The following is a 13169-nucleotide window of genomic DNA, read 5'->3' as shown; positions in this document are numbered from 1 at the left end:
CCAAAATGATGAGAAACGAGGATAATTTTTTTTTCAAAATTTCAAAAAACATGGGCTATAACCCATCGTTTTTCCGCAACACTCCGCAATTCCTACGCAATACTTAGCTTAGTCCAGTTACCCTGGGTAAACATAGTACCTTTCCTAATATAATATATATATATAATAGCTGTAACTTTCTTTCAACAGTATAGGCTGCGGTGTGTGCCGTTATACAATAAGAATTAATGATAATAAATAATGAAATGCACCAATGCATTTTGTTTTTGGCAGATGTTTGCGTTTTATCAATCTTCTTCCAGTGAAAAAATAATAAGATTGACCTTAGTCAACTAGTGGAGCCTGGCACATATAATAGTCTATAATAGCTTAAAACCTCTTAAACCCCAGGGGGGTCCAGGGGGGAAAATCAAAAACATCGGAGTTGGAACCTGAGACCTTGACCAGCCCCATTTACCCGCTGAGAGCTGTTCATGGAGGTGGACAGCCGCTGCCCCAGCCGGCGGGGGCAATGGGGCAATGGGGCTCAAGAGTCCGCTTCAAATCCGAAAACGCGTCCAGTGTGCAGGGTCCTTAAGTACTGTAAGGCATTGTTTTTAAATGGTTCTCAAACGCGCATCCTTCTTTTTAGCATTACGTTTGTCTCAATTTGAGGAGAGTGCAACTTCCCACTCGTTCAGCACGTCAATCATTCATTTTGATAAATCAAGATAAGCAACTGTGGGTTTTTGTATCGTTTTATTTCTTTTGTTGTTCATCCATTGTTGTTTATATTGTCCATTATTGGGACAATTATAATGATCTATTATTGTTTTTGTAGTCGTTCTTATTGTCGTCGTGTGTTGTATTATTTCAATCATTATCATGTCCTGCGTACAAAAATAACATTTTCAATAAAATATAAATCAATTAAAAAAAAAAAAGAAAAAAAAGAAAACAAGACGAGGTCAAACGACGGCATGGCTTCTCTGGAGGATGGATCTCTGTCTGACGTCATACGCATGATGTCATACGCATGATGTCATATATTGGTCAGGTCAGTCTTGCCCAAATATGGAGTGAAGGCGGGACAGTAGATCTTACATTATGAATTCCGACAATGTGACAGACACACACACACACACACACACACACACACACACACACACACACACACACACACAAATATGAGATACGAAAAATATTCAGTAAAGTGGTTCGCAAAGATTAGCTGGACAGAGAGAGACACACCCTCTTCTAGATCAACGGTTCTCAACTCCGGGTCCGTACGGCTCTGTAACTCCGAGTGTGTTCAAAAGGAACCACTGACCATGAGGACTTTACATTGCAGATTGGGGATCGAATGGGGGTCCGTGGCCCAATGCATATCAAAGTGGCGGTCTTTGAAAAAGTAAAAAGAAAGAAAAAAAAGTTGAGATTCACTGTTCACTATTTGGGCCCGCTTCCTCGGAGCAATGGCGTTTTAAAAAAAAACACCAAAAAAGCAGCCGACACCAATCAAGCTAGCGCGGACGTTCCATCGGCGGTGCGATCATAACGGGTCAAAACATTTCAGAACGGCTTCCCAGTCGAACTTGAAGTTGAGGAACGATCGGGACGAGAACAGCTGCTCGTGGTCTCTGTTGTTGTTGTTGTACAGTGCCAGGTGGCCGTTGGTGGGACTGCAGAAAACCGCCTCTGTGGGAGAGAGCACAAGATTAAAGCTGCTATACGAAACGTTTTTGGAGTGGTGCTACCACTCCTATAGTGCGTTCGCAGTCCCACCCCCTGTCATGGCGACGCCAAAGTATTTATTTAAAGACGGTAATATTTTGAACCAAACAAATAATTACAAAGAAGAAAAACAACAAAAAAAGTGTCACTGTTGCACAGCCCAACACACAGGCACAGAAACACACAGGCCAGGAAGGAGGGCTTGTACAGTACAGTACAGTACAGTACAGTACAGTACAGTACAGTACAGTACAGTACAGTACAGTACAGTACAGTACAGTACAGTACAGTACAGTACACTTCAGACAAGTCTGATGAGTAAAGAATTAGTCTGCATCAGTAAACAAGTCTCATACATCTAGCATGCATCAATGTTGTATGCTAGATCGAAAGGTCACAGGTGTGAGTGAAGCCTTACAGAGCGTTTTAGTCATTGCTGGCTGTCTGAATACCAACAAAAAATAATCATTAAAATGTTGACATATTATTGCTTATTGCAGCTTTAACCCCTGAAATAATTACTTTAGATTCCGGGGGGGGGGAAAGAATAACCAAAATAATTTGGAACAGGATGACCAACAATAATTCTACATTCTGAATCTCAGTTAACGAGTATTATCAGTACAATATTATCAGTGGAATATTTGTGAATTGCAAAGAAAACTTTGATCCCGTCAAGGTCAGATGGTAATAATAATAATAATTTGTCATAAAAGTAAACTGTGAAATTTGGCGACATAAATAATGAACACAATGGAAATACGGTGTGTAACAGTACCATCTGTAGCTCCCAAAATAATCTGAATTCACGTTTTGACTGCAATTATATCGTGAATATTCTAGGGGCGCAACAGTTTATCGAACTAATCAATTTAATCATCCATGTCGTTGGTTAAGTGGCTAAGGGTATATAGGTTTTAACTGCTTAATAAGCCCTATAGAGCGCCGCAGCTCCGCCCCCTTTCAGAACGACGAGTGGCCCAGCAAGTAAATTCCCTGTTCAGTTTCCCCATAGGCTTTTCAAAAAGTATTTATTTAAAGACGTTTACACCGTGGACAAAGCCAACTCGGATCGTCACAAATCATGACAATAACTAAACACAATGTTTTGGGCAGACCATATAATTAGAAAGACAGGGTACAACACTTTTTGTTTTGTTTTTCTTCTTACTAATTATTTGATCGGCCCATAACGTTGTGTTTATTGTCATGATTTGTCATCAAAATCAAAATAGAGTACCCCTACTCTACATCCTCCAACCCTGGGAGGTGAGTCAGTAGGGTGCACAACAACAGTCACAACAGACAAATGTGTGTGGGGAGGAATTCATTGGCTTAACGACTAAATTGGGGAGAAAAATCACACCCGTGTGAACCGAGTGGTGCAACTCCCCTCTCTCTCTCCCCACCCCCCTCCTCCTCCTCCTCTCTCTCTCTCTCTCTCTCTCTCTCTCATTAGCAGGCAACAGTGCAGCACTGTCTCTCTCTCTCTCTCTCTCTCTGTTTCTGGCACAATCCACTGGTACTCATACTGGTGCTCATTAACCAACACATAGGTGAACAACACATAGGCGGACACGGACATTGCTGTTCCTTGGAGTGATTGCACCACTCAAAAATGGGTTATATACTGTATGCTAGTACATAGATTTGTTTCCCCCCCACAGGGTTAAAGTGGTAAAAGTAACTTTGGTAGGTGGGAAGGAGGAACTGGCAGTAGCGAATCCATTCACTTTGAGTAGTCATTATTTAAAATAATCATAATGTTTGTAACAATTGTGTAAAATGTGATTTTGAGATCTGTTTGACCATAGAATGAGAGTGAATCATGATTCGTGGTTCCTCCATTACAGAGCACAGAGGAAACAACACAAAGATAATGGACCATCTCCCAGGGCCAGACAGGCAGCTGCGCAACCCAAGGTTCTACCGAAGCTCAATGTCGCTTCCAAACAAACGTTTCTTTCTCTCAACTGAATGTACCTTTGTCAAAGTTGTCCTGTAGTCTTTTGGGTTGAAATTTGCGCTCTTCTTTCTGTGGGGAAAAAAATAAAATAAAATAAAAAACATCATCAAGGAATGACTTCATGAGAGCCTCATCACACCACATGCCATTTAAGATCTTTCTGGAGCTACTGAGAAACTCAGTCTCGAGGTTATGCTCTGCTCTCACCCCGTTGCCATTGGCTCCTTTCTTCAGGCTCAGAGAATCTTGGGACTTGCGACTGCCTTTCATGTTTGGAGTCTATGGGGGGGGGGGGGGGGGGACCAACAAGAGGAATGTTACTTTACGTTGCACTTGACACATGCTTTTAAGAAAGCTCGTCCATCGCGCTTAGATATCAATGCGTGGTTATTTCTTCTACAAGTATATTGCTATCAGAAAACTATTGATGGAAGATCTGGTGATCGAAACGTTGAGAGCGCAACACAACAAAGTACATTTAACCAGTGTGCAGACTTTATCATATTTTCAATTATTTTGTATATGTTGTTAACACAGTCTGTGGAGAATGCATGTACTTGTACGAGTGAGTGACAAATGAACAGCTTTGCATCTTTGATTTGAGAGCCATGCTTTATAATGGTGACGAATCTCACTTGCAGTATTAACTTTGTCCATAGGATGGCGACAAAGACCACATAATGAAAACAAAAGACAGGCACTTCCAACTGTAAGGCTATAAAACTCAGTCACAGCTTCAACTGTACAAAGTTACAAATTCAGAAATACTGAATTCAGTGAGTAATCGATAGAAAGAATGTGATTTTAGGGTTGAAATATCCGTTTAAGGTGGTGCAACCACTCCCTTACTATGTGTGTGGGTGGGTGCGTCTGAGCACGAAAAAAGGTAGTCGACAAACATCTTTCGTCTTAGTTTTAGTCGACAAAAACAACACTGCTGTTGAATGAGTCTGACCTTGGCTTTCATGCACTCGTTCAGCTCGTACTGGCTGAGCGGTCCCAGCAGGGTCTTCTGCGGCCTGGCTTTGCCCCACACGTCTCCCAACAGCGCGTCCGGAAGCTGCGGCCGTCTGTGTTTGGACCTACACGGGTACATGAAAACAAAGATGTATGGAGTAGAAGAATGGATTGAGATTACTCGTGATATAAACAAAAGTCTAACTCACTCAGAACTGAGGAAGAAAAGCTATTTGGATTTGGACTAAATGGTCCGAATATGTTAAATCAGACAGAAAAAAAACGCCCAAAAAACAAGTGAATTTATTGTGTTGTTGTTGTCTCCACCAGGCCGAAGGAATGGGGAGAGAGTAGGTTTAGCACTTGCCATCAGGCTGAGGCTCTGAGACAAAAAGTATTATAATAAAAATAAAAAACAAGTTACCGGGCTTTCTCCGAAGGTTTGCAGGTCGCTCCGGCGCTGCCAGGGAAGTCGTCGTCGCTGTCGGTAGACTCGCCCTTCAGCCTGGCGATCCACTCCCTCAGCGGCCTGCGGACCAACACCCAGGTCAAACAACCACCTCAATCTATTCATGTTACTCAACCCGCTCGGGACGGGAACCCCTTTTGGTGTTTTAAGCATCATGTTATACTTTAGCTACTGAAAAATAGCAGACCTGCAAGCTCGTAACGTGGCACACAGCTTGTGTAGATCAGCTATTTTTGAAAGATCCAAGAAAAATCCTTTGAATATATATATATATTCTTTCAGAGCAAACGTTTCCAACTCAAATATTAGCTTTTTTTTTTTTAATCTGGGTCTAAATGGATTATAACACATTTAGACCCGAGGACCTTTCAAATCAGCACGTCACCACCGCCACTCAAAAAAAACACCTGAGCGGTTTGGGTGGACACGGCACAGGGCCCCTCATAAGGTTTGAGTGGACACGGGCCCCTCATAAGGTTTGGGTGGACACAGCACTCTCATCTCTCACCGTATGAAGGGAATGGCCATGAAGAACTTGTTAGGGGGCAACCCCAGCTTGGATTTGGGCGTCATGTCGTTCCGGTGACAAGGCAGCTGCTCAATGGGGAACCACTCGATGTTCTACAAGAGGAGAAACACCAACGCAATGAAAACACTTTATTTTATTTTATTATAACTAGAGGTGCAACAGTTAAACAAACTCTATTATAAAGAATACTCAATTGTAATAAAATAAAAAATGTTTTGAAAATAGCTAAAATAGCAAAGGTTTTTTTTTTTACTAGGGGATCTAATAGTGAATCAAACTAATAGATTTTATCGATTACAAGAACAACCAATTCTAATCAATCAATTTTCAGAAGTAGCAGAAATAGCATTATGTACAGGATCACAACAAGCTTGTTGGAACAACTATTTTCCATATTCTTGGCACCAGTTAGACTAACCGATTTAAAAAAAACAATTATATATTTTTGTCAATTGAACTAATCGAGAAACTAATAGAATGATCACTAAAAAGAATAATCGTTGGTTGCCAGTCTTGAAATGAAAAACGTCCAACATTAGGCAGAAGGCAGGTGGATGGGTGGGTGAAAGATGTGGGTGTATATATATATATATATATACACGATATGTACCCTGATCTCCTTGCGGGTTTTGGGGTTGAACTTGGTGTCCCTGGACACTCCGGGTATAATGTACAGGCGGGCCAGTTGGTCGGTGATTTTATGCTCGATGAACACGTCCTTAGAGATACGATCTTTGATGTCGAAGCTCGTCTCCTCCAGAACCTGCAAAGAGTTGACAAAAGTTGTTTTTGTCAGCTAATTTTGATTTTAGTTTTAGTCATAGTCTCTTGAAACGTTTTCATTTAGTTTTTAGTCACCTGGAAGGTTTTATCGTTAGTCTAGTTTTAGTCGACTAAATATCATAAGATTTTAGTCGACTAAATCTACAGTTGATTTTTTTTCGTCGCAATGACCGTTTTTAAACTTGCTGAAAATAGCAATAGCAAAAGCCATTTTAGTTGACAATCAATTGGCATACAAAGAAAAGCAATGTCATTTTAGTTGACAATCAATTGGCATAAAAATAAATGACTGACAAGTGACAATGACCCGGACCAGTACTAATAAATAATGTGCTTTATTGGCCAAAACAGGCCAATATACTTAATCACCTTTCAAAACTTTTCAGAAATGGCAGATATACCAGATCCCGACGTGTAGATTGTCTATTTCTGCTATTTTCCAACTGATGAATTCATACAGATTAAGAAACACAAAACCAATTCTGACATGCAAAATAATAGCGATCATGCGATGCAACAGTCCCGCCACTTGCCGATTCGAGTTTTATTAGGAGGTCGTGAGACCTTCCTCAGGCGTCAATGCCATGCATTACCTTTAATTGAATAATAAAACCCATTTAGACCATTATTTTAAACTTTAGCTGTTGAAAAATAGCAGATCTACAAGCTCATAGCGCGGCACCGAGTGCCACGCTACAAGCTTGTAGATCTGCTTTTACACATCATTTTGGAGGTCCTCGACATGATATAGTTTGAGAACCACTGACAGAGAAACACAGGTTTTTCAGAAAACTGTCATGATTTAGAAGACATTTGTTTGTAGAATCGTCAAAATGGATTAACAGACTCACTTCTCGCACGGCACAGTCGTGCGGCGCCTCATCCTCGTTGACTTTCCCCTTGGGGAATCCCCACCCTGACTTTGCCAAGTAACCCTGAACCAGCAAAACCTACAATGGAGTGACATCATAGTTAGTAGGAGTGACATTGTGTGGCTCTTCTCGACTACAAAAGGATAACAAAATGGCTGCAATTTGCAACACAATTTTTTGAGGGCCGCTAGGCCTATGCACAGCTTTGTGTGTGTATTAGGGCTGCACGATGTGGGCAAAATTTTATGTCTCTGTATTATTGCCAAATATTGCGATATAGATACGGTATCCGATATTACCGTTGAAATGTCGAAATTCTATATGTCTATAAGTGTTGCAACATTGAAAACTAAACTTTCTTTTTTTTTTTTAAACGACATAACAAGTCAATATCACGCACGATATATCAACGATATATTGACCATATATCATATCGCAATAGCGATACTGATATTGCGCATGTTCATACCTCGATAACGATACGATAACGATAAACTGTGCAGCCATAAGGTCCTTTCAAACGGGCAGCGATGAACGCACACGTTGTCGCCTGGATCAACCACTGGCCTGCTCCAGCGCGACAATGCAAGCGTAAAAAAAAAAAGAACAAAGAAGCTAAACAGAATCCAGGTCTGGTGAGTCGCAGGCGTGTGCACGAAGCGAGCACGCGCACAACATTGTTGCCCCATGACCTCGCCGCGCGTACAATTAATTTTTTTAATGGGTTGAATCTAGAGTTGCAACAAAACCAGCCATTGACAGCCCATACATGCAAACAGAAAAGTTCTCAGATTGTATTAACACGGAGTCCGCCAGAAACGAGGAAGGTTTAAATTAGTACCCTAGCCCGCCAAACCCGACATTCTCGGGTTTGTATTGTTTAATCCATTCTTTGATCCGATCGTAATGCTAGCTGATAGTTGATACCCGCATCAACACATACTGGGACACTGGCCGTGGCCATTTTGAACATGCGCGCGCATCCACTTACAATCTAAGCCCACCATTCACAGCTCTGTATCTCAGAAACGACATTGAGGGGGCCGTTTCTGGCGAATACAAGGGTTTTCAACGGGTTGTAGCAGGCGGGCTGACACTCGCGGTCGCCATTTTCAACCACCGGCCGACACAACAACATCCGGGCATGAGACCACACTTAGCAGTTTGTCATTGTAACATGCGATTACGGATATTTGGCTCTTCAAAGTAAGTGTTACATGCGATATAACCTTGGCAATACGCTATCGAGGGATTAATTAATGCTGGTGCATTATCCTCTTTCTATCTGCAATGTTTTTGTTTCATAAAAATCTACCATAGACATGTTATGAGCTACTTTCTGTCAAGAACTTTGCTGGAATTGTTGGAAGCCCTCGTTTTCAGTAACGCAACGTCTTGCTGCCTCTCGGATTAATGTAAATTTCAAAACAGGTGGTACGCAGGGCCAATGAGTGATTTCCAACGAGCGCTTCTAAACTCGAACACTGAAAATGATCACCTGCACGGAATGCATCGACAGAAAGCAGCTCATAACATGTCTGGTGCTGGTGCAGACGCGTACGGGTCATAAGTATCGATCGTTTAGCTGGGGCGGACACCACAATGAGAGCCAGTGCTAGAATCCAATTACTCACGTGTTCTAGAGTTTCGTCTAAAATGATGGCGCCGTAGGTGGGGACACCCATCTTATATTCCTTCCACTGTTCGATGACTTTCTGGACATCTTGCCCATGAGGCAACAGGAACGGACAATGTTGGAAAAGTGTATTGCTGTCAAGGAGAACACTAGCAATGGTGGACAACAGGGACCAAGGGAAGAAGGCAGATCACAACCAGCAGTGGACAATAAGGAAGTACATTTACTTACTATTTACATTTACTTACTATCTCGCTGTAAACAACAGGGACATGCAGAGGGTGTAGACTAGAGGCAGGGGCTGAAATTCCCTAAAAGTGCACTTTGGGGCAAAAAAATTGCAGATCTACAAGCTCACAGCGCATAGCGCTGCGCTGAGACCTTGTAGATCAGCTATTTTCATGGTGCAACTCTTCATCTACTGGAGATGCGGTATAACATGGATTTCTTTCTTTCGCTACATTTTTATCCCACGATTTTGCAACCAAAACACTACACTTCCTTCCACCACACCTCTGCCAACCTGGGGTGTGCAGTGGACTGACCTCATGCTTCCTTCTATGCATGAGGAGTCCAAGCTGCTTCTTTTTCACCGGACAGGCGGAAGTTTCCCCGGTAGCATGTAGAACGTGGAGGAACACGTTACTTCCGACCAGCTCCTTTCCCCTCCATCAGGTAGTTTAGAGACCAGGATTACTGCATGATTTTTGTGAGGGTACCTACCCTAGGGGACACGGGGAGAAGATGCAAACTCCACACAGAAAGGCCCTTTCACCAACCCCGCCGGGCACTGACGGCACACAGGATCGAACCCAGGACCTTGTGTGCCACATAACTATGCCACACAACATGGATTTCTAAAACAAATTCTTTCAATGCATTAGTTTGGATAGAAAATGTAATAAAACAATCTCCTGAATACTGCCTTCGGGTACGGCATGGAAAGGAAAGGATTTGCATTTCTTTCACCATAATAAGTCCTGTATTCATGGTCTGGAGAGGGCAGGGTAAAAAGGGCAGGGGCTGAATCACCCTTTGATGTCTACGTGTGGACGTGGCTGCTAAACACTCTACTCCAGGGGTGTAACGATAGTAACCGCATCGAAATATAAGTATATCGAAATGTAAACAGCAAATATCGTATCGTTTGCCTTTGTATCGTGTCGTTTCGCAATGGAAAATAAATCGGTATTGAATCGTTTTGCAATTGCGTTTGTCCATAATGTGTTCAAATACAATGTCCATCTATTTAGCAGAGAATCATTGTGTTTACTTAGTCTATATCCATAATATTAAATCTTTCCCTTAAAATAAACCTGCGCTATCCACAAGTTTTACACATAATTATGCAATGTATTTGCTAAACAGTTACTGTATCGATTTCAAATCATTGAATCGTATCGCCATAATGAACCAATGTCGTTCATGTATCGTGTCGTCAACCTTGTGTCGTGACATGTATGATGTATCGTATCACTGTTAACCCTTTCTGGGCAGGAACCCGTTTTGGTGTTCGCATCATGTTATGCTTTAGCTATTGAAAAATAGCAGATCTACAAGCTAATAGCTACGAGCTTGTAGGTCTGCTATTTTTGAAAAATCGAAGAACGACTGACATTTTTAGAATCTGATCTCAGGTCAGAATGGGTTAATCAGACCAGTGTGTGTCCAATGGAAACCTCGTATGAATCTGATCTCAGGTCAGAATGGGTTAAAATGTACCCCCTTACTCCCCTCCCTCCCTCTGATTAACCTCCGCCACCACCAGGCTTTCCACCTCGGAGGACAGCCTGGTCTGTGTTCTAAAATCTCCGTGTGAACCGGTCTGGAGAGGATGATTATTTAAGTCATAGTACTGATTTCCTGCCAGATGACTACAAATCATTGACTACAACGTGACGAAAGTTACCATCCACTCCCGACCGGATCATAAAACCCGAAATGGAATGCTGCCCAGGCTATACCCTCAGATAGAAGGATATCGGCCTTGGCGAAGTCCCGGATGCCACACTGAGGCAGGCCTGGTGTGTTCATCATGCAGAAGTCCAGGTAGAACCAGTGGGCCAGCTCGATCTGGAAGCACACCCGGATGGCATTGTCCCTCTCCTCACTGGGGATGTGCAGGATGAACCGACTGGATCACAACCGCCCCAAAACAAAACAAAAGAATAAGAAATGGAAGGGACAACAAAGTTGACTCTCGTTCTATGTTTATATGCACAGGAAAAATCGTAAAGAGGGTCCCAAAAGGGGCTATATTACCAGAGATTAAAATAGTTTAAATATATCATTGCTAGATTAGATAACACAATCAGGTTCACACACCCAGCCATGTTCACAGATATGGGAAATGGTAATGTAAGTGCATTTAAGTACTTTTAGGGAAAGTCTTGTACCTTTCTACTTGTGTACGTACGGTATTTCATTTCTCAGTATTATAGGTCTTCTACTCCATAACATTAGTCCACTACAACTTGAAAAGTTGACAGCTTTAGTTACTTTGCAGATGATAGACCATTAAGTTATTATCTAATTTAAATTAACAACTGCAGGCTTTTATAAAGGGTTGTTGTCCTTGACATTAAAAAACAGAAGGGTGAGAAATGAGAATCACTGACATTAAGGCATTAAACCATAGACTGTCAGAGATGTATTGATTCTGAGTTCTGACAAAGTAAAATGTTGGGTAAACAATTAAACATAGCATCCTTGGCTTTAGGGCAGAGGTTTTCAACTCTTTTCATTTCAAGGCCCATTAATTATTCGGCATTTGAGCCATGCAGGACCACCGTGTGATGACATTTTAGCCTTGCTGACCCACAATTAAGACTATTAAATAGTTAAGACTATTAAATAGTCTTAATTGTGGGTCAGCGAGGCAAAAATGTCATAAAAATGTTTGTTATTGTTGGATAAGATTTTGCCCCCAATTCGATGCTGCCAGTATTGAGGCAAACGTTGATAAAAAAAACAATTATTCTACGTTTTCTAATATGTAGACTTCTTGTAAATTAAGCAATGCCGATGTTTAACAATAATTAAACTCTTGAGAGTGTAACATGAAACAATATTATAAGATCTAATGAAAGTCCATTTGTTTAACAACTCTCTATCATTTAGCTGGGGACCACCTGGAACCCCCTCAAGGACCACTCACTGGTGGTCCCCGGACCACTGGTTGAAAACCACTGCTTTAGGGTAAACGGTAGGCTACAGTGGCCCCTTTTCCATCTCGCCCCACTACTCTACCTACCTGTAAATAACAAACATAATTCATGTTGGTGATTAAGCACTAAAGCACTGTAGGCTACGTGTTTTGTATGGGTAGGCTACATTCAGAACTAAGTGAAGACGTATCATGCAGAGTCAGTCTCAGAGATATACACAAAAATAAAAAATAGTACAGAATCGACCAGTCAGAAGACATCTCTGAGATGGTCAACTGGTGGATCAGACAGAAGAACCAGGCAGGGTTTTGATTGATTGATTGATTGATTGATTGATTGATTGAAGATATTTATTAACAGTTTGCAGAATTACAGTACATTTCAAGCACAACTCAATACAAAGACTGTTAACTGTGAGTGGACGACCCAATAAACAATTACACTTGTTTACAAGAGGGTCCACCTTGTTTAAAATGTGATTGGACCAACAACCAGGGTGATTCGGAACCAACCAGTGTGGTTCTTCCCCGCCACCCCGCAAAAAAAAGTTCTTTGTTCGCCACTTACAATAATAAACCCACCCCCACCCCGCAAAAAAGGTTATTTGTTCCGTTTACAATATAAGCTAAAACTAATCCTAACCCTGGCCTAGCCTAGCCTAAAGTATTAAAGTGCCCTGGGGGACATATGACCCCATAGCCCCTGGCCTAAAGGTTACCTTTACCCGTTGTGATTATCATTAAGGTTTACCTGCAGAGGTCGTCCAGAACCCCAGAAGGAATCTCGACCCGTTTGGATTCCATGGAGTCAGTCAGTCAGTGCATTTATATTAAAAACATCAGCGGCAGAACCATGCACGCCGGCCGGCAGTGATGATGATGATGATGCGGAGGATGATCGATAACCTCCTCCAGACCAGAACCCGGGGGAGGGGTGGTAATCACAAAGTTATTGATCAAAGATGATCGGCTGTAGATGGAAAACAACCGCCATCATCACATCAAAGCAGCAGCGTAGCAACGTCGCCTCAAGTCAGCCGCGGTGGTAATAAAAGATGCGTCCGGCTGGTGCCTTCAC

The 13169-nt window shown here is 42.0% G+C and overlaps 1 protein-coding gene across 2 annotated transcripts; it reads right to left on the bottom strand.

The window, feature by feature from the left end:
* Window positions 1–723: 723 nt before the first annotated feature.
* dcp2 (decapping mRNA 2) lies at window positions 724–13100 on the bottom strand. Of its 2 annotated transcripts, XM_080783276.1 has the most exons (11): window positions 12843–13100; window positions 10908–11059; window positions 8924–9051; window positions 7269–7367; window positions 6245–6397; window positions 5614–5726; window positions 5061–5165; window positions 4635–4761; window positions 3887–3958; window positions 3697–3748; window positions 724–1677 (listed from the first exon to the last, which is right to left on the bottom strand). In XM_080783276.1, the coding sequence occupies exons 1-11, from the start codon at window positions 12893–12895 to the stop codon at window positions 1532–1534; spliced, it is 1200 nt and encodes a 399-aa protein (XP_080639402.1). In that variant the 5' UTR covers window positions 12896–13100; the 3' UTR covers window positions 724–1531. The 2 variants fall into 2 exon arrangements, with proteins under 2 accessions (XP_080639402.1, XP_080639403.1); XM_080783277.1 differs by lacking the exons at window positions 10908–11059; window positions 12843–13100 and adding an exon at window positions 9471–9539 and having other exon boundaries at window positions 8924–9074.
* Window positions 13101–13169: the final 69 nt, after the last annotated feature.

The sequence above is a fragment of the Protomyctophum bolini genome, assembly GCF_963924005.1.
Source record: "Protomyctophum bolini genome assembly, chromosome: 15".
NCBI lineage: Eukaryota > Metazoa > Chordata > Actinopteri > Myctophiformes > Myctophidae > Protomyctophum > Protomyctophum bolini.
This window is presented reverse-complemented; position numbering and strand designations above follow the sequence as displayed.